Source organism: Anolis sagrei, chromosome 3 (genome assembly GCF_037176765.1).
Source record: "Anolis sagrei isolate rAnoSag1 chromosome 3, rAnoSag1.mat, whole genome shotgun sequence".
Lineage (NCBI taxonomy): Eukaryota > Metazoa > Chordata > Lepidosauria > Squamata > Dactyloidae > Anolis > Anolis sagrei.
This window is the reverse complement of record NC_090023.1, coordinates 62851559-62874360: the sequence shown is the minus strand read 5'-3', so window position 1 is coordinate 62874360 and position 22802 is coordinate 62851559. Positions and strand designations below refer to the sequence as shown.

The 22802-nt window shown below is 42.3% G+C and overlaps 1 protein-coding gene across 1 annotated transcript in view; it reads left to right on the top strand.

Annotated features, from left to right (window-relative positions):
* TMPRSS15 (transmembrane serine protease 15) overlaps positions 1 to 22802 on the top strand; it is a 124078-nt gene that overhangs the window by 56663 nt on the left and 44613 nt on the right. Inside the window, exons 2-3 of the mRNA XM_067466229.1 lie at positions 8283 to 8404; positions 12892 to 12959. Of these exons, the coding sequence (XP_067322330.1) occupies positions 8283 to 8404; positions 12892 to 12959 (190 nt within the window). The remainder of the gene's footprint in view (positions 1 to 8282; positions 8405 to 12891; positions 12960 to 22802) is intronic.

Here is a 22802-nt window from a genome sequence, read left to right as displayed (position 1 = left end):
CTTGACATTCTTCTGTGCATCTACTAGCAATTCCAAATGAGATACCATGTACTGGCCTGAAATGAATATGAAAAAATCATCAAAGAAAAAATACATTCCTCTTAATTACTATGAAATTTTATTTGCCGTTCTGTTTACAGTTTTGATGTGTGTTTGCATTGGATTATTAATACTTTTGTGGCACTTAAGCAAGACAGCCGAACAAGGTAAGCAGATAATATTTGACTTTCCACTTGAGCTTTATGGTAAATCTGAAGCCAGCTGTTCATGTTGCTGTAATTATTTGTCATGTTTGATGCTAAGCTGATGTACTGCTGCTTTGAAAAAGAATCATTACACATGCAAATTAGCCAAACAGAAGCCCCAGAATTCACCCTTGGACCATAATTTAAATGGTAAAACATGAGCTTTCCAAGTTAATGACAGCATGGAATTGGGTGACTTTAAAACTGCTATGGAATTATATTTTCTTCTTGTGATTTTATATCAACTCCTTTCATTCCCAAGTTTGAGAATTGATTATACGTACTATAGGGCATGCCCTGAAATTACTGGAATTTTATAGTTGTGGAGTGAAAAGAGCTTACTTACTTACTTACTTACTTACTTAGGCGATCCCTCGTTGGACGAGTAAGATGGTCTTCCATCATGGGTTTCCTTGTGGGTCCGTAGGTGGCTGTGGAGCCCTATTCTTGCTCTGCATCTTCTTCCGCAGTGAGGGCATTGGTTTCCAGGTGGAAGGCGGTCCCGGTCGGGGTTGGCTTGACGCGCCTTCCTCCTGCCACGTTTCTCTCTTTCACCCTCCACTCATGCCTCCTCGAATTCTGCAGCACTGCTGGTCACAGCTGACCTCCAGCTGGAGCGCTCAAGGGCCAGGGCCTCCTAGTTCTCAGTGTCTATGCCAGAGTTTTTAAGGTTGGCTTTGAGCCCATCTTTAAATCTCTTTTCCTGTCCACCAACATTCCGTTTTCCGTTCTTGAGTTCGGAGTAGAGCAACTGCTTTGGAAGACGGTGGTCAGGCATCCGGACAACGTGGCCTGTCCAGCGGAGTTGATGTTGGAGGACCATCGCTTCAATGCTGGTGGTCTTTGCTTCTTCCAGCACGCTGACGTTTGTCCGCTCGTCTTCTCAGGAGATTTGCAGGATTTTCCGGAGGCAGCGCTGATGGAATCGTTCCAAGAGCTGCATGTGACGTCTGTAGACAGTCCACGTCTCACAGGCATATAGCAGGGTTGGGAGGACAATAGCTTTATAGACAAGCACCTTAGTATCCCTACGGATGTCCCAGTCCTCAAACACTCTCTGCTTCATTCTGGAAAATGCTGCACTTGCAGAGCTCAGGCGGTGTTGTATTTCGGCGTCGATGTTGACTTTGGTGGAGAGGTGGCTGCCAAGGTAGCGGAAATGGTCGACATTTTCTAATGTTACACCATTAAGCTGTATCTCTGGCATTGGAGAGGGGGCGGCTGGTGACTGCTGGAACAGCACTTTGGTTTTCTCGATGTTCAGTGACAGGCCAAGCTTTGTGTATGCTTCTGCAAAGGTGTTGAGAGTGGCTTGTAGATCTTCTTCTGTATGCGCACAGATGACATTGTCATCAGCATATTGGAGTTCAACAACAGATGTTGTTGTGACCTTGGTTTTGGCTTTCAGTCTGCTGAGGTTAAACTTGCCATCTGTCCGATAGATGATTTCCACTCCGGTGGGAAGCTTCCCATCAACAAGGTGAAGTATCATAGCAATGAAGATGGAGAATAAAGTTGGGGCAATTACACATCCCTGTTTGACACCCGATTCCACCTTAAATGGGTCACTTTGGGAGCCATTGCTGTCCAAGACTGTTGCCATCATGTCATCGTGGAGGAGCCACAGGATGTTCACGAATTTGCTTGGGCACCCGATTTTTTGGAGGATGGTCCAGAGAGCGCTGCGATTCACTGTGTCGAATGCCTTTGCAAGGTCGATGAATGCCATGTACAGAGGTTGATTTTGTTCTCTGCATTTTTCTTGGAGCTGTCGCGCAGTCAAGATCATGTCCACAGTTCCTCTGGAGGGGCGGAAGCCGTTCTGGGATTCTGGGAGGGTGTCTTCTGAGAGGGGCAGAAGGCGGTTTGCAAGGATTCTTGCGAGGGTTTTTCCAGCAGAGGTTAGAAGGGAGATACCTCGATAGTTTCCGCAGTCTGTTCTTTCCCCTTTTTTGTAGAGGGTGATGATGGTGGCATCCTTGAAGTCTGCTGGGATTTTCTCGGTCACCCACACTTTTTCTATGAGCTGGTGGAGTTGGTGTGTCAGCGCAGGTCCTCCCTCTTTAAAGATTTCAGCAGGGATCCCATCCGGTCCGCTGGCTTTGTTGTTCTTTTGTTGGCTGATGGCATTGCTGACTTCATCCAAACTAGGCAGTGCTGCAAGCTCATCCCTGGTTTGTTGTTGCGGGATTTGTAAGAGGACCTCTTCGGCCACACTGGAGCTGCGGTTTAGGAGGCTTTGGTAGTGTTCTTTCCAACGTAGTGCAATTGACTTTTGGTCCTTCAGGAGTTTGGTTCCGTCTGATGAGCGTAGAGGCTGTATGCCATGGTTTCTTGGTCCATAGATGACCTTTGTGGCTTTGAAAAATCCTTGAGCATTATGGGTATCTGCCAGGTGTTGGATTTCTTCGGCCTTCTTTGTCCACCAGATGTTCTTGAGTTCTCTGGTCCTTCTTTGGACCTCGGCTCTTGCACTGGCGTAGATCTTTTTCTTTTTCTTGTCGATTAGCTGTTGGATCTCGATGTCATTTTCGTCAAACCAGTCTTGATGTTTCTTGGCTTGGTATCCAATAGTTTCTTCGCAGGCTTGGATGATGGAGGTCTTCAGTTTGTTCCAATGTTCCTCAACATTTTCGAGGTGTACTATGGGTAGATGGTCCTTGAGTGCTTTTTGGAGATGGGCTCGCCTGGAGGGCTCCTGAAGGGCTTGGGTGTTCATTTTGCACCTTGTCTTTCTTCCTTGGAGTCTGCGCTTGGGGGCGATCTTGATAGCCATCGTGGATCGGATTAGCCTGTGGTCGGTCCAGCAGTCGTCAGCACCTGTCATGGCTCTTGTGAGGAGCACGTCACGGCGGTCTCTGGCACGTGTGATTACATAGCCTAAGAGGTGCCAGTGCTTTGACCGGGGGTGCTTCCATGATGTCTTGAACTTGTTTTTCTGGCGGAAGAGCGTGTTGGTGATGACAAGGTTGTGCTCCGCACATTTGGTGAGAAGCAGGATGCCATTCGATTTGCTGTTTCCAACCCCGTCTTTTCCTATGGTGCCTGGCCACAGGTCGAAGTCTCGCCCAACTCTTGCATTGAAGTCCCCCAGGAGAATTTTTTTGTCCTCCTTAGGTATCCCCGATAGGACGGTGTCCAGCTGACAGTAGAATTTCTCCTTGATGTCTTCATCAGCATCTAGTGTTGGTGCATAGGCACTTATGATGGTTGCCAGTTGGTTTTTGGCAAGATCAATTCGGAGGGTGGAGTGTCGTTCGTTGATGCCAGTGGGTGCTTCGGACAGATGTTTCATCAGATCATTTCTTATAGCGAAGCCAACTCCGTGCATTCTTTGGTCTTCTTCGGGCAGTCCCTTCCAGAAGAAGGTGTAGCCTCCTTTTTCTTCCTTCAGCTGTCCCTCTCCTGCTCTCCGGGTCTCCTGAAGGGCTGCTATGTCGATGTTAAAGCGTCCCAGCTCCCTTGCGATGATGGCAGTTCTGCGTTCGGGGCGTTCACTGTCACTGTTGTCCATCAGAGTCCGTACATTCCACGTACCGAAGTTCATTTTTTTTTTTTGGCCACAGGATGGTGACCCCACTGGACGCGGCAGTCCAGTCAGGGATAAGAGAGGCAGACTATGTTTAGGGCACCTTTTCTAGCCCCCTCCCCGTGTGGGGTGAGCAGAGTGGGTCCTAAAAAGGGCTGCTCAGTCGCGGATACAGCTGCCGAACTACTCAACTGCCTCGGACCTTGAGGTAGAACGACTGAGTCGCCACTCGCTGATCACCATGGGACTTTGGTTGGTTTTTTTTTCCCTTTGGAAGACGCCTGTGCGTGGGTTTTTTTAATGTGTGGAGGTCAGTGCACAACTGATCAACACACAGTCTTCACAGATGAGGTTCCACTGGTGATGTAGTTTAACACAATGACCATGGCTTCTCAGTCTGTTGCAGCCTTCTTCCGCCTTCGCAGCCGTTGTAACATGTGCCATGTTATCCTCCGCCTGCTCCGCCGTTGAGGTCTTTGGGTCTTCGGACTGTGCTTGGTCTGGGACCTCCCCCGCGGCCACTCCTAGGAGTGCAGGACTCCAGTTGTTGTGCCCACAGGTTCATCGGAACACGCAAGCCCCTCACCACGACAAGGTGACAGTCCATCAAGGGGGCGTGAAAAGAGCAGGTGAAAGTTAACTCTCCGGTTGCAATATTCTGCAAAGTGCAGCATGTTTCCATAACTGTGTGACCTGACTGGTGGAAGAAATGATCACACTTTACATTGGAGCACGTGTTGATTTTTCCATAGATTCTATGTGGTGACAAAACATGGCCTAACTGTCATCTATGCTAACTATTAATATGTTGTGGGGCCCCATGTTCCAAATGACTGCCTTTGGAAACATGGAACAGAGGAAAGATCCAATGAATAAGTTAGTTTGTACATATATTTGAGTAAACAACACTCAGAGGTTAGGAACTGCATTGGCCATCAGAGCCTCCACCCACATTCATTCTCCTATTTTATTACATTTTGTCTAAGAGTCATGCTAATCAATTTCTCCATGGTTTGGGATCTCCCATTTTTCTTATTTTCCCTACTTTTTCCTCCAGCAGGTGAAAAAAGTTGATTTCCAGACAACTTCCTCTTGCAAAAAAACAACCTCTCCCAGTCTTAAAATGATTCAGGGTGCTTCCACACAGTGCCAAACCCATGCCAAAACAGTTTAAGTAATCCATTTTGACACTATCCCCACTTCCCCACCCAAACTCTGGGCTTTCCTTGGGGAGGGGATGAATGGCTGAAGCTACCCAATTTTCCCCTAAGAGTTAATTAAAAGGTACCTTATAGCCACAATGATTTTCCTCACATCCTCCTGGCATGCCTGGGGAGACAGAAGGGGAGAAAAGGAAGACCTGGATCTAATGGCATATCTATTTAATTCAGAAGAAACCAAGGAAACTTTGGTTTGTTCCGAATTGATTCATTTTTACCAGGGATTTTATTTAGATGCTTCTGGTAAAAAAACAAGACAGGTCTCAGTTTTTGGGCCTATCTGGATGCAATCTCAGAGATACAAAAACATGAGGGAATTTCCTTCTGCACCTACATGGGGCTTTTGGTTTTTTTGTTTTGTTTTTTTTTTGTTTATTTCTCTTCGTTTAAAGAGATAACTCTTGGAATATAAGTTTTACTGGAGAGATTGTCAGTTCCTGCTGTTCTTTCAGAAATAGACAAAATTTAATATCAGGCTTGATTACATAATCTGATTTATTTGAACAGTGTTTTGGGATTACAAGCAACTGATGCAAATTTATTTTATAAAATTACTACTCTGCAGTGGCAACTTTAATGTAAGCAGTTATTCCGTATACACAATAAAACAATATATGAATCATGATAGAAAAGGTCAGGTTTCTGTGTTTTGAATCAAAGTAGTCTTTTTTCAAAGCTGCACATCAAAAAAAAAAAAACAGTGTCTGTTTCATACCCCCCCCCCCAAAAAAAAACACCCCAGTACTAATCCATCGTTCTTTAAAAATTATTCCATGTCCTAGTAAGATTTCTTGTATGTGATAAAACTTGTTTTCAAGTTGTTGTTCTTCACTGGTTGAGGTTTCAGCAATATGATTCCAGGCCTTTGGCAACAGATATTTTTGTTAACATCTAGTAATTTATATGATCAAACATGACTGACTTTGATCTAAATAAGCAGCTATTGCTGCCTTGCTTTTCTACAACCTGAAATTGTTAACATTTGGTGACTACAGAACAAAACCTTTTTGCAGCACTTATGACTTCACTTTAACTGCCACCGCAATAAATTATTTATTAATTAATTTATTTATTATTTCATTTCTTACCCGCCTCTCCCCATGGCTCAAGGCAGGTCACAGCACAGTCAAACACATACAAATAATATAAAAATTCTACAAACACGCATATTAAAATGCAGTTGCATAAAAGATACATATCATAGCATTTCTATAAAAAACACATTAATCACACAGGACAGGGACCAAAACACAGGGCATGAGTTTAAAATTCATGCTTTCAACTGGCTGGGTAGGCTTGCTGGAAGAGATATATTTTTAGATGGTTTTAAAATTATGGCAGATGAATTCTAGCAGGTCATTCCACATTGGGCATTGAAAAGGTCCTCTGGCTGATGGTGGCCAGTTGAGTTCTGGCAGGTTGGAGTAGCCTCCTCTCAGAGGAGCTAAGTGTGCATGGCAGATTATACAGGAGAAGGGGATCCTGTAGGTAACCTGGATCCAAACCATGTAGGGCCTTGAAATATGAATTTTAGGAATAGGCATATAGAAGTCTCAGCTAAAAAGGTCTAGTATTTCACTCTGGGAACCCATAGGATGCAGCAATGAGAGTGAAAGTGGAATCATAATTTTGTAATTGCCCAGTGTGAAGGAGACTATAGAATATCATGGCTCAAAGCTTTGGAATCCTGGAAGCTATCATTGATGAAGCACCCGTACCCTTTGGCTTAAGACCTCATAAAACTACAATTCTGATAATTCCATAACATTGAACCGTAATAGTTCAGGTGGAGTCAAACTGCATTCATTCTACTGTATAGATTCACCCTCTGAAGATTTACAAGCAGTTGCTTTGCAAGAAAGGGTGTAGAATTGATGGATTGTAGAAATAATGCAACTTTAACTTCCATGGCTCAATGCTATGAAATCATGGAAGTTGACATTTTATGAGGTTTTTAGAATTTTTTTATGAAAGGGTGCTGGTGCCTTACCAAACTACAAATCCCAGAAATCCCTAGCATTGGACCATGGCAGTCAAAGTAGTGTCAAACTGCATGAATTCTACAATGTAGATGCACCCTAAAATAGGCTAGGAAAACAGTTGCCTGGAAAATGGAGGTGCAGGGGAATAAAAGGCACAACAGTAACCAAGAAAAGGAGTGAGACGGATCAGATGACAAAGCGTGAAGAAACACAGGACAAAAACATCTTTGAATCTATCAAGAAGTATGAGGCAGCTTGTGGACACAGAAGACAAGTGTGAGAGAAGTGAGAGAAGAACAGAGGCAAAGGTCAAGAAATTGGTATTCTGCACAAGAGTTCCTTCCCTACCTGTTCTCTTGGGTAAGGTCATACGCAAGAGTTGAGGACTGACCAAGGGAAAGTTCCCAGGCTTGACTCAACATTTCTATGAAGTAAGGCTTTGCTAAGGTTGAATCCAGAAGGAAGGACTGTAGTGTAACTTGATTCTTCATGCGTTACTTTGCCTTAGAGCTCAATCATGAAGGGTCTCAAGCGCCATCTACACTGTCATAGAATGCAGTTTGAAACTGCACTGTATGGTCTATGTAGACCCCTATAATGCGATTCAGTGCAGTTAAACTGCATTATAGGAGTCTACGCTGACCATATAATGCAGTGTCAATGGGGTCCTAGTGTAGTTTTGGACCTAATTCAGTACCACTCACCCCCCTCTGAGAAATCAGTCTTAGAGGATCTTGTGGGTCCAGAATAACTGCCTCCCCAAGGACATAATCCTGAAGAATTTCCTGTGCCTGATCACAAACAAACAATTATTAGGAAGACTTGGTACAGTTACTCATCCAAAGGCCTACATTTCCAAGCTCCATGGAGGAAAAGGCATAATAAGGTTGTATGCATAAGTAAATTAAGCATGATTCATGGGGTCTTTCTAATTGGTGATGGACTCATAAGGTTGCAATATAGCTATATCCATGGAAAGGGAACACATACCACAGTCATCTAGATGTCAACTGAAAAATAAATATTATAGATACTTTAATTTGTTTTTAAAAATAAATTATCAGCATAATATAATGAAGTATAGCCTTGTTGAGTGTAAATGGAACTAATAAGTTAGTTATAAGCAATTATTTTTTATTCCTTACTGCCAGTTTCAAAGCCATGAGAAAACTGGAAAATCTTAACAAGGAAGAGATGTAAAATATATCATTCCCTCCTTCATTAGCGGATTCATTTTCAAATCCTGTAAAAGTGCAAAGAGCATTTAAACAAACAGCCAAATGTTAGCATATATTTCCTTTATCAGGTGGAAACAGTTGTGCTGCCCAGGGAACATTCACAATACTGTCGGGAGCATCTTTCAGTCCTTATTTGAAAGAGAAATCATCAACAGCCTTCAAAGCTCTTGCCTTTGATGTTCAGCAAATGGTAAGAATCAAGCAAGAAATGTTTATCAAATTAATTTTGAATGACATTTGCCAGCTTCTCGTGTTTTTATTTAATTTAGCATCTATTGAAGTCATGTACACGTGTTTGCATAGAATATAACACATTTGTGCCACCCAATTGCTTATGTTTTATGTGAGATGAAACTTTCTGTGTGATATGGTGTGTGCATGTGTTAAATTTCAAAATAGCAGTTGTGTAGTCATGATCAGATTTATAGCATGCTGTGTAAGAGACAGGGATATATTTAGAGGATGGCAAAATAAAGACATTGCTCCCTAAATGAAATTTTCATTCATTCAGCTTCAAATTTCTAACATTGCAGAGAAGGAGACATGAAATTCATTCATATTGTTACTGAAACCTTAGGAACTTAAGGAGGACCCCAAAACCCACAGTCATGAAAAGGTCTCATTATCCCAGTCCTTCGTCCTCCTCCTGGGAACCCATTCACAGAATAATAGAATAATACAGTTGGAAGAGACCACATGGGCTATCTAGTCCAACCCCTTGCCATGTAGGAAAAGCACAGTCAAAGTATCCCTCAACAGTGCCATCCAACCTCTGTTTTAAAGTTTCCAAGGAAGGAGTTTCCACAACACTCTGAGGCAAAGTGTTCCACTGTTGAACAGCTCATATAGAATCATAGAATCATAGAGTTGGAAGAGACCTCATGGGCCATCCAGTTCAACCCCCTGCCAAGAAGCAGGAATATTGCATTCAAAGCACCCCTGATAGATGGCCATCCAGCCTCTGTTTAAAAGCCTCCAAAGAAGGAGCCTCCACCACACTCTGAGGCAGAGAGTTCCACTGCTGAACAGCTCTCACAGTCAGGAAGTTCTTCCTAACGTTCAGATGGAATCTCCTTTCGTGTAGTTTGAAGCCATTGTTCCATGTCCTAATCTCAAGGGAAGCAGAAAATAAGTCCACTTCCTCTTCCTCATTACACCCTTTCAAATGGCTATCATGTTTCTTCTCAGCTTTCTCTTCTGCAGGCTAAGCTTACCCAGTTCTTTGAGACGCTTCTTATAGGGTCTCGTCTCCAGACATTTGATCATTTTAGTCACCCTCCTCTGGACACCTTCAATATCTTTTTTGAACCGTGGTGCCCAGAATTTATTTATTTATGTATTTATTTAAAAGTTTTGTATACCAACCTTCTCACCTTTCTTGAGGGACTCAGACCGGTTTTGAGGGACACAGTATTCCAGATGAGACTGACCAAAGCAGAATAAAAAGGCACCATGCCTTCTCTCAATCTAGACACTATACTCCTTTTGATCCAGCCCAAAATCCCATCTTTTTCTTAGCTGCTGCATTGCACTGTTGGCTCATGTTCAACTTGTTGTCCACAAAAAATCTAATATCTTTTTCACACGTACTGTTGTCAAACCAGGCATCACCTATCCTGTATCTTCCTTAAATTTCAGCTCTCCTAAAGTCTAGAATATGTGTTTGACTTTTCTTAGTTTTACCTTTCCTTTGTATCACAAACTCTAAGAGAACATGGTCACTCCCAAAGTATCCCACCACTCCATTGACCAGATCCTCACTGTTAGTTAGGATCAGATCCAGAATAGCTGATCCCCTTGTTGCCTCTTCTACCTTCTGGACAATAAAATTGTCTGCAAGGCAGGTGAGGAATGTGTTGGACTTTGTACTCTTGGCAAAGTTTGTTTTCCAATAAATATCAAAGTAGTTGAAGTCCCCCATTACTGCTATGTCTCTTCTTTCTGCATGTCTGGTCATCTGGTCAAGGAAGGCTTCACCCAGTTCTTCCATCTGGCTTGAAGATCTGTAGTAGACACCCTACAACTACATCTTTTACAGTCCTTATTCCATTAATTCTTACCCAGATTCTTTCAACATAGTTTCCAGGATTGAGGTATTGCATCTCTTCACATTCAGGCTGCCTAACACTAATTACTACCCATTGTTTCACCATCACCACCAACATTCTTTCCTTCATACACCCCATGAGAAGTAGAACAATCAACGACAATTTATTAAATTTCCCTCCAAACCTGGAGATCAATTGGCAACAATGAAAACAGTGCACCGCAGCCAACCAGCCTCCCACAATCTTTGCCAATTGACACCTAGTGCAGCAGAAGTCCTTTGTTTCAAACGAATGTCCTTTAAGTATTTCTGTATGTTTAAATTGAGATATGACAGTGATTTGGAGTGTTGTCTCCACTGACATACTCTTTGGCCATTGATAAAATAACCTCTGATTTTGCCTTCAACCCATCTGTGTCTCATCTGGCCTTCTGGAAAGCTCTGACACATCAGGCTCCAAAACCTCAGTTCTTATGGAAGCTGAAATCACATAACAATACTTTGTTTCATTGTGTTTTCATTCTCTTAGTAACTTTGCCTGTTGAGAGAAATCTATAGCATGTTCCTCTCCCACTTACATTGTAATGCTTCATTGACTTGGTTGGACTGGCTAAATATGTTTTCTGATTTATATTACCAACATGTCATACTGAAACATCTAGTTACAGGGCTATAACTGGGATGAGATAAGGGCATCACCTTCCCAAGTAAGTATTCTGCCCTCCAATGATATTTTCCTTCAATGCCCAAATTTCTAAATTACATAGATTGGGATAACTGATAATCATTCATGCTAGAATTCTTATACTTGTGTATTTTTCTCTTGCTAACTTTGCTGGCAAAGTGGAGCATGCCAGAGATATTTTCTCCCATCTGATTGAGGTTGTAAATATTACTTACCTATGACACCATGTAAACCGGCAACCTGCTAGCACATACAAACATTGAAGAAAAAAATTATTAGGAGGAGGAATTTTTATTTGAAACAATGTCCTCAATTGTTCCCCATAGCTACAACCCTGGTGGATAGCTAACCTGTTTTTAAGATGTTGTGGTACAAACAAAGGTCATTGTCCTCTACCTACTATTTGGTAATGGAAATAAATTGTCACTAAAATTTCAGCAGCCACAAAAAGGAAGGTTCCTACCATTTCCTTTCCTCCTTTTATGATTCTGATCCTGGCTAGATGATACTGTTACTCCTTTAAAAGTTTTTAAGAATCCAACACATTGCTATCCCCTACTGCTTTTTTAAAAAACAACAAGCAATGTGGATATGCATTTAGCTAAGAGGGACACAGCCATGTTTTTCATAGCAGATCTGACAATTCTATCTTCAGCTTACAGTCTGAGACAAAATCCTATTCCTACAAGCTTGTCCTTGTAGGTATTGCAACATATTCCCTGTAGGAAATTGTCAAGTGCACAAAACTAGATAATGTCCTTTCAATTGTTTTCCATTTAAAGTCTTATTCCTACTTGAAAAACATTTTTCAAAGCACCATAGATGCATTGCTTGAAGCCAATGTATCTAAAATGCCACTGTCGAGCAACTTCCAAATATACCGGGATTGTGGTGCAGCTGGCTGAGTGTCAGCTGCATTAAGATCACTCTGACCAAAAGGTCATGAGTTCGAAGCTAGCCCGGGTTGGAGTGGGTTTCCAACCAATTGTGTGTAGCCTGTTGTCGACCTTTGCAACCTGAAAAGACAGTTGCATCTGTCAAGTAGGAAAATAAGGTACCACCTTAAAGTGTGGGGAGGCTAAATTAACTGATTTATGAGGCCATAAAGAAGACTCCAGCAAAGCATTCCAGCGGGGAAGCATGCGGGGGAATGCGGAAGTGCTTCATCACCTTCAATATCTTCGCAGATGGACGATGAAAGCGACAGCTCCCCTGGTGGCCAGAAAAAAGTTAAATACCCTCTGTGTATGTCTGCATATGTTTGTATGTCAAAAATTGGCATTGAATGTTTGCCATATATGTGTACACTATAATCCGCCCTGAGTCCCCTGCGGGGTGAGAAGGGCGGAATATAAAAGCTGTAAATAAATAAATAATAAATACTGTGTCTTGGTGTAATAACCTTTCATTTAAGTATAATATCTGAGAATTTTTTTAAAAAGACATGTCACATAGGTAAATTTTAAATATCTAGTAATATGGATGCAGGAGGAAATCACCTACATCATGAGGTAAACTGGTATGGAATCAACATGTTTTATATACTTACTTAGTCACTTATTATGTGCATATGCTTATCCTATTGTATGGCTTTCTTGGCAAGGTTTATTCAGAGTTTTGCTATCTCTTCTATGATTAAGAGAGTCTGACTAGGCCACAGTCATCCAATAGGTTTCCAGGGTGAGGACTCCAGTGCCTTGGGATCCCAGTCCAGCATTCAAACCACTGGGTCTCAAACTTAATAATAGTTTTTTTCCCCATTATATTCCAGTGCATTATTGTTTTGTTAAGAAAGAAAAACAACTCGGATATTCTTTTTCACTGGGCCAATACTTTTCAGTTATGAGGATAGAGCAATATAATTACTAAGTTTTTATATGAGCACCGACATTGTCAAGAAGTATTTTGTCATACTTACATTGCTTCTGTCCTGTTTTACATATAGGTAGATGATATATTTCAAGCAAGTACACTTCATAATGAATATAAGAACTGTAAAGTTTCCCAGTTTAGGTGAGTTTTGTGTGTGTGTGTATGCAATTGCAATTATGAAAAGTTGAAAGCATAGATAGCAATATTCTATAACTACATTATTTGTATGTCAACATATGCTTCTCAATATTTCATTAAGGCCTAAATTTTATTATATCTAGTAGGATGGCTCAGGAACCATATATTGCATTCCCCAAACAACCATGTTACAGAAACAGAGGGAGTAACTTAATCTCACCATTGTCACGGGTAACATGCAGCCTTTGTTGTGCTGCCAAAAATGGGCGGGAGGAGGTCACAAGGCTATTCCAAAGAGAAACTGAATCCAACTTAAATGTCCTCTCCAGCTGCTGTGAAAATCTTGGTCTTTGTATCTCTTAAATATATGAAACTTTTAATGTCTTACAATTTCCAGAGAAAGGCCTTGTCTCAATCCCATGATTGGTGAGGACATAAGAGACGGCCCTCTTGGAGCCTGCTCCTAGGTTTTGGAACTCCTTCTCAAGGAGGATTTGATCTGCCTACTCTCTGATGTCTTCCCACTGGAATGCAAAGAGCTTCATGTTTAAACAGGCCTTCACATTTCACTGTTGAGGATAGAGCTATATGTATTTAAGTGTAATGTTTTGTAATTATATTGTAGTACATAATACGCATTTTGGTGTTTTAATTTGTTTAATGGTATAATTTGTTTATTCTCTTTTAGGAAAAAACCAGTGTATTAGTCAAATAAATAAATGAAATTCATTTTGAGGTTTGGATTGTTAGAAAAGAAATTAAACAACAACATTCAACACAAACCAAAATAGAATGAATTAGATTTTTAGAAGATCTCAGTGGTTAATTAAATTCACCACTGAATTAGATTTTTAGAAGATCTCAGTGGTTAATTAAATTCACCACTGAAATCTTCTGAAAATCTAATTCATTCTATTTTGGGTGTAGAGATACTACAGAAAAGTGAACAACATCTCATATACATATATACAGTACATTAAAGTGTAACCTTGTCAATCCACAAGGACTTAACTACATGTGATAATAACAATATGGTTAAAAGTCCCTTAGTATGGGCATGGTCATGATGATGATGTGTATCTGGGGCAGTAAAAAGCTGTTGGTTTTTTTCTACCACCCATATTCCAAGTTGTGTTACAGGAGACAGATTTATGTTGATGAAAATGGAAGTGCTTTTCATAGTGTAAATATTATAGCTACATTCCCAATTGATGGGTAAGAATATCAAAGCTTTCAACAGTGACAGTAATCTGGATATTCATTCCCTCCCTACTTTGGGACATTAATTTTAAGAACACAACATGACAGTTAAATTAATGGCAAATGTGAGTGCATCTATTTTAGCCTGGAAACAATGTATCCATGCAAGTGATATCAAAGCAGCATTCTATGAATGATGAAGATCACCATGGGATGAAATATACACAAGTCCCTCTACGGTATATAAAAGTTTAAAATAATATAAATAAATATCTTGCTCTTGATTTTCGTTACTTTCCTGCTAAACTAGAATCAAAGCTTGGAACATTCATTTTGGGGGATGACAATTCACAATATTTCTCAACCTGCATGGCCACTTGTCATGTTGATCATCGATATTCTGATAGTTGCAATACAAAAAAGAATTCAAATTATAGATAAGGAGCCTCTGACATTGTTTCCACATGGGCTCTATGAAACTATTTATTAATTGATTTATAAAAATAAATAAATAATATGTTTATGTGTTGAGACCCAGCATGGTGTAGCAGTCTGAGTAGTGAACTGGGACTCTGTGAGATCATGGTTAAAACCCCTGCGCAGTCATCGAAATTCCCTGAATGGCCAAGCCTCTTCTGAAGACATCTTACCAAAAGAACCCAAGGTCTCCATTAGTTGGAGTTGACTTGAAGGAACATAATAGCAACAGTAGAAGCAACAATTATTGTGCTGTTTGCAAATGGAAATCAATTAGTCTACTGCTCTGGGATAAACTGAGAATCTTTCTTCTTACACCCTTGGAACTCAGATATGTCACAGAGATAGCAATATTTTTCTTTGTTTAGGTTGCCATAGAGCTTATCAGAATCATTTAAGAAAGTAAAAGGAAGAATCTGGCCATATACTAAACCATCTATTATGTGCATTCAGAGGATTAATTACCTCCTACCAAGACTTCAAATGTATCAGTAACAATCTGCTGGCAGGAATTCTTTGCAATACGAAAGGTCACAGCTGATTTTTAACCAAGAGAAAACTTTCTTCACTTCAGTAAGCATAATTACAAAGTCACACATCATCTTTTCAGATCTTGATACAAGCAGAAAAATCAATTCTGAGAGTCAGTGAAATCAAGGAAACCAAGCAGAAACTCCCGTTAGTAAACAACATTGCTGAAATTCCCAAGATTGAAATTAAAAGACAAGATGCAACCATCTGCAGTCATGATCACGCTAGGGTTTGCATAGAGGGAAGGACTGGGTTAGAAATTCACTTAACCTTTTTAGTTAGCAGTTTGATTCAGTTTAAATCATGCCATAGCAAACCAGCTTAACCTCAGGTCCATTAAATATAATGGGAAAATCAAGTGTAAGAGCCCTCATGGATGGGAAAATTCTACCAAATTATAAATACAAAGGTTTTTGTTCTGTTGTGTTAGACCTCTTGACCTGCTGTGTTAGACTACATTTTACCTCTTCTTGGAACTGCATATCTTGACTGCCTTCTTCTTTGATCCCTGTTTCCAGAGCCTACCCAATGTTGTCTGCAATAGGCAATAGCTAGCTTTAACAATATCTATGAATCCATATGAAGTAAAGAATTAAAGCAACCAACACATTCATTTGGAATATCAGTATACAAAGAGATCTTGTATCACCATAGGTATTGAAAGAACAAAGCTGGTAGCGTAAGTTTTCATAGCCTAAGGACTTTATCACACGAACATGCCATTCTACTTTAGAAACATCATTGATAGCTGATGCATATCAAATAGAGCACCTTTGATATCAGACCTCTCTTCAATTCTGCAACTGCACCAGTTCAACCGTTCATGGTTCCATGACCATACTTCCATATAACCTCATAACCCCACTTTCCTGCACTTCCTTTGTGCTGAATTTTGAGAAATTATTTCAGAAAAAAATTATAATTTCAGTTTTGGAAACAAAAAGGCAAATTATCTATCTATCTATCTATCTATCTATCTATCTATTTATCTATCTATCTTCTATCTATCTAATAAAAGTCAAAGTTTGTATGCGGCGGAAGTGTGGTGGTGTATGTGCTGGCTTTCTGATTGGCTGCCAGTATGGTGCTATTTGCATATGGTCTCTGATTGGCCAACCAGAAAGTTCCAAGATTCCAGTTGGCTGCCACTGTGGTACAATCTGCATATGGTCACTGATTGGCCAACTTCAACATTCCGAGGAACAATTTGCATATGGTCTCTGATTGGCCAGCCTGAACATTCCGAGGCAGCAAAGGGAATAGGAAAGGGGCCTGAAGCCGTCAGGAATGGTTGGAGTTGAAGTCCAAAACACCTTGTGGCCCCCAACAATGACAGAACAAAACCAAACCTGATACACAGACCCTCCCCCCCCCCCCCAGCAAGACCCACTCAACATCCTGGTGCAGTTTGAGCGAGGATGGACCATGGATGACGGGACTTGCAGTACTTGAACTCATCTTAGAGCACTGTGGCCCACACCAATGACGGATCAGGACCAAACTTGGCACACAGAGGCCCAATGGCCCACTTTAAAACCTGGTGCAGTTCAGGGCAGGAGGGGCCATTACTGATGGTATTTGCAGTACCTTCACCCGATTCACTTCCCACAGAACATTGTAGCCCCTACAAATCACAAACCAGGCCCAAACTTGGCACACAGGGTATCATTGCCCACTCTACATCCTGATGCAGTTCCAAGGGGGATGGACCATGGATGATGGGGCTTGCAGTATCTTTACTCATTTACTGAAACCACTGCGACCCTAATCCAATGACTGATCAAGACCAAACTTGGCACATTGAGTCTCCATGATGCACTCTACATCCTGGTGCAGTTTGGAGGGGGATGCACCATGGACAATGGGACTTGCAATACCTGCACTCCCTTCCTAAGACCATTGCAACTGCAAACAATGAAGGGGCTCTGTCAGAAAATTACCAATACAGACCAAACTTGGCACACAGCCTGCAAGACCCATTCGACATCCTACTGCAGTTTGGAGGAGGATGAACCATGGATTATGGTACTTGCAGAACCTTCACTCACATTCTGAGGCTGCTGTTAACCTCATCCAATGACTGATCAGGACCAAACTTGGCACATAGACCTCTCATGACCCACTTTACGTCCTGGTGTGGTTTGGCCAGGGATGGACCATGGATTATGGGACTTGCAGTACCTTTGCTCAATTCTTGAGACCACTGCAACCCTCATCCAATTACTGATAAAGACCAAACTTGGCACACTGAGTCTCCATGATGCACTCTACATCCTGGTGCAGTTTGGAAGGGGATGCACCATGGACGATGGGACTTGCAATACCTGCACTCCCTTCCTAAGACCATTACAACTGCCAACAATGATGGATCAGGACCACAATTTACACAGAGAGCCCGCATGACCCACTCTACATCCTGGTATGGTTTGGAAGAATTTGACAATGGATGATGGGACTTGAAGTCACTTCACTCACTTCCTGAGACCACTGAGACCCTCTCCAATGACTGATCAAGACCAAACTTGGCACACAGAGTCCCCATGACCCAATCTACATCCTGGTGCATTTTCGAGGAGGGCAGACCATGGATGATGGGACTTCAAGTACCTTCACTCCCTTCCCAAGACTTCTGTAACCCTCATTTAATGTCCAATCAAGACCAAACTTGGCACACAGAGCCCCCATGACCCACTCTACATCCCGATGCTGTTTGGAGAAGGACGTACAATGGATGATGGGGCTTCCAGTACCTTCACTCACTTCCTGAAACCACAGCGACACTTATCCAAATATCAATAAAGACCAAACTTGGCACAGAGAGCCCTCTTGGACAATTCAACGTTCTGGTGAGGTTTGGGGGAGAACAGACTATGGAGGATGGGACTTGCAGTTCCTAAACTCACTTTCTGAGACCACTGCGAGCCATATAAATAACTTGTAAAGAACAACCTTGAGACGTAATTCCTTTCTCAAATAACCCAGACAGCGCCGGGTCCCCAAGCTAGTATATAATAAAAGTGAATGTTTGTTTGTATGTATGCTGAGGGCGGAAGGGAGGAAGGAAGGACGGAAGTGTATGTGGCAGCTTTCTGATTGGCTGCCACTTTCACAGGCCACTGTGACCAACACGGGTGACGCACCTGGACCAAACTTGGCACACACAGCCCCCATGACCCCCATTATGTCCTGGTGCTGTTTGGGGGAGGTGGACCACGGATTATGGGATTTTGTAGTACTTTCAAAGGGTTTGGTTCCCAAGGACCACTATGGCCCCCAACAAAGACTGATAAAGACCAAACTTGGCACACAGAGCCCCCGTGACCCACTCTACATCCTACTGCAGTTTGGAGGAGGGCAGACCATGGATTATGGGACTTGAAGTACCTCCACTTGCTTTCCGAGACTGCTGCGACCCTCAACAATGACTGAATAAGACCAAACTTGGCACACATAACCCCCGTGATCCCTTTTACATCCTGGTGAGGTTTGGGGGAGGGTGGACAATGGATGATGGGATTTGTAATACTTTCCAACACTTCAGATTCCACAGACCACTGCAGCCCCCAACAAAGACCAACAAAGACCAAGGTTGGCACACAGAGCACCCGTGACCCATTGAACATCCTACTACAGTTTGGAGGAGGATGGCCCATGGATGATGGGACTTGAAGTACCTCCACTCACTTCCCGAGACCACTATGACCCACATCCAATGACTGATCAAGACCAAAGTTGACACACAGAGCCACCATGACCCTCTCTACATCCTAGTGCAGATTTGAGGAGGATGGACAATGGATAATTGGACTTGAAGTAACTTCATTCACTTCCCAAGACCACTGCGAACCTCATCCAATGACTGATCAAGACCAAACTTGGCACACAGAGCACCCATGACCCACTCTACATCTTGGTGCTGCTTGGAGGAAGATGGACCACGGATGATGGGACTAGCAGTACCTTCACTCACTTTCTGAGACCTCTACGACCCTCAACCAATGACTGATCAAGACCAAACTTGGCACACAGAACCCCCATGACCCATTCTACATCCTGGTGCAGTTTCAAGCAGGATGGACCTTGGATGATGGGACTTGAAGTACCTCCACTCACTTCCCAAGACTGCTACAACCCTCATCTAATGACCGATCAAGACCAAACTTGGCACACAGAGCCCCCATGAGCCACTCTACACCCCTGGTGCTATTTAGAGGAGGATGGACCACAGATGATGGGACTTACAGTACCTTCACTAACTTCCTGAGATCACTGTGAGCCATATAAATAAGTGATAAAGACCAACCTTGATACATAATTCCTTTCTCAAATAACCCGGGCAGTGCCGCGTCCCCAAGCTAGTATATAACAAAAGTGAATGTTTGTATGTGGAGGGCAGACATAGGTGTATGTGGCATCTTTCTGATTGGCTCCCACTTTCACAGGCCACTGTGACAAGCTCGGGTGACAGACCTGGACCAAACTTGGCACCCATAACCATTACCCCCTTTACGTCCTGGTGAGGTTCAGGGGAGGATGGACAAAGGAAGATGGGAATTGAAGTACTTTGAAACCCTTCGGTTCCCACAGACAACTGTGGCAAACAACAAAGACCAATAAAGACCATGGTTGGCACACAGAGCCCCTATGACCCACATTACATTCTACTGCAGTTTGGAGGAGGGTGGATCATGGAGGATGGGACTTGAAGTACCCCCACTCACTTCACGAGACTGCTGCGACACTCACCCAGTGACTGATCAAGACCAAACTTGGCACACATAACCCCATGATCCTCCCTTACGTCCTTGTGAGGTTTGTAGGAGGATGGACAATGGATGATGGGATTTGTAGTATTTTCCAACCCTTCTGTTCCCACAGACCACAGAGGCCCTCAACAAAGACCAGTACAGTCCAAAGTTGGCACACAGAGCCCCCATGACCCACTCTACATCCTACTGCAGTTTGAAGGAGGACAGACCATGGATGATGGGACTTGAAGTACCTTCACTCACTTCCTTTAACCACAGCAACACTCATCCAATTACCTAGACAGACCAAACTTGGCACAGAGAGCCCTCATGGCCAACTCAACACTGTGGTGCAGTTTAGGGAGAATGGACTTCGGATTATGCGACTTGCAATACCTTCACTCACTTCCCGAGACAGCTGCAACCCTCATCCAATGACTGATCTAGATCAAACTTGGCACACAGAGCACCCATGACCCACTCTACATCCTGCTGCAGTTTGAAGGAGGATGGACCATGGAAGATGGGACTTGCAGTACCTTCACTCACTTACTGAAACCACTGAGACCTTTATCCAATGACTGATCAAGACTAAACTTGCCATACAGAGCCCCCATGACCCACTCTATATCATGCTGCAGTTTGTAGGAGAATGGACCACGGATGATGGGAATTGCAGTATCATAACTCAGTTACTGAAACCCCGGTGACCCTCTTCCAATGACTGATCAAGACCAAACTTGGCACACAGAGCCCCCATGACCCATTCTACATCCTGGTGCGGTTTGGAGAAGGATGGACCATGTATGATGGAACTTGCAATACCTGCACTCCCTTCCTGAGACCATTACAACTGCCAACAATGATGGATCAGGACCACAATTCACACAGAGAGCCCGCATGACCCACTTTACATCCTGGTGTGGTTTGGAAGAATTTAGAGATGGATGATGGGACTTGCAGTAACTTCACTCACTTCCTGAGACCACTGAGACCCTCATAAATGACTGATCAAGACCAACCTTGGCATACAGAGCCCCCATGACCCACTCTACATCCTGGTGTACTTTCAAGGAGGACAGACCATGGATGATGGAACTTTAAGTACCTCCATTCACTTCCCAAGACTGCTGCAAACCTCATCTAATGACTGATCAATGGTCTTGATCAGTCATTAGAGGTGGTTTGCAGCAGTCTTGGGAAGCAGTCTTGGGCTCTCTCTTGCCTCAGAGAGCCCCCATGAGCCACTCTACATCCCAGTGTTTGGAGGAGGATGGATGATGGATGATGGGACTTGCAGTACCTTCACTCACTTCCTGATACCACAGCGGCACTCATCCAAATACCACTAAAGACTGAACTTGGCACAGAGAGCCCCCATGGCCAACTCAACATTCTGGTGAGGTTTGGGGGAGAACAGACTCTGGATGATGGGACTTGCAAGACCTTAACTCACTTTCTGAGACCACTGAGACCCTGATCCAATGACTTATCAGGATCAACCTTGGCCCACAAAGCCCCCATGACCCACTCTACATCCAGTTGCTGTTTGGAGGAGGGTGGACCATGCATGATGGGATTCGCAGTACCTAACTGATAACTGATAAAGAACACATTTCCCACACAATACCTTTCTCTAATAACCCAGGCAGCACTGGGTCCCCAAGCTAGTAATATATAAAACAAACAGAAATTGTATATCTTGGGATGCGGGAATGGGAAGAAGAAAATCCCATTCCCTGATGTCACATTATTGCTGGGATTCTGGCACAGAAGTGGAAGGGACCTATTGTTCTGTGTTTGGGAGCTATTGTTGGATTAATAGCTAAGGATGGGAGAATCATGGGAAGGATGCAGACCAGCAATGTGGTTCACATGGAATCATCAGTAAATGTGACAGTCCAGCTGCAATGTTGGGTTGTGAGATAAATTCCTATTTACTTCTTGTTAAATGTTAAAACAATTCCTTCTTTTAACAGTTTCTGGAGTTGTAAACTAAATTTAAAAAAATAAAAACAACTATTCATTTTAACATTTAAAATTAAAACTGTAAATCTTCAGTATTATGTTGCCTCAGATGCTCCCCTCCTACTCATGGAATGTGGCTCATGTAATTTTGCTATCTTAGAGCTTTTTCTTTCTTGGGTCATTAAGCTGATCTCAACACTTTGTGTTATCACAGTCATTTTCTGCATTTACCTAAAATGCAATGGCATCTTGCAGTCTTCTGGTTTTACATTTTATATCACCTATTAATAACAACATAGCTGCAATGTTTCCTGCCTAGATTGCAATGTCAGTAAATTTAATTAAATTCCAAATTAAGATAATGCATTTAATACTTTTAACTCATCATACATCATGCAGGTATACTGTCAGAGCATTGATCCATCTTGTTCTGTGTCGTTGTAGTTATTGTTAGTTTTCAGCTTTTTAAACCAGACAGACCAGGAGATGAAACTGAGATCTCTTTCGTCTAAAATATGTGTTCTAACATTGAGCTATGGCCTACAGCAAACTTAGTGAAACTGGCTAAAAGTCCCTTCAACAAGAAAACGAATAGATAGTCATTGATTCTATATATCTTCATTTGCTACAAATAGTAGATCTTTAGGTAATCTCTCAGTTTCTGTTTGAGGACATTTTTAAAAGGTATTTCCAGTGAGGTAAGAATATGGAAAAAGAGATACTAAGCAGAAATTACTTTGGATAAAATGTTTTGTGGCATCTTTGTAAGTGGGGGTGGGTGAGTTTAGTTATCTACTAGCATATAACAAAAATTCTAAGAGCTACATCACACCAAATCAGACAACATGACTATTACTGTTTATACTTATGTACAAGTTGACTCATGTGTGAGTCAAGAACAGGTTCTGGAGCCAACATTATG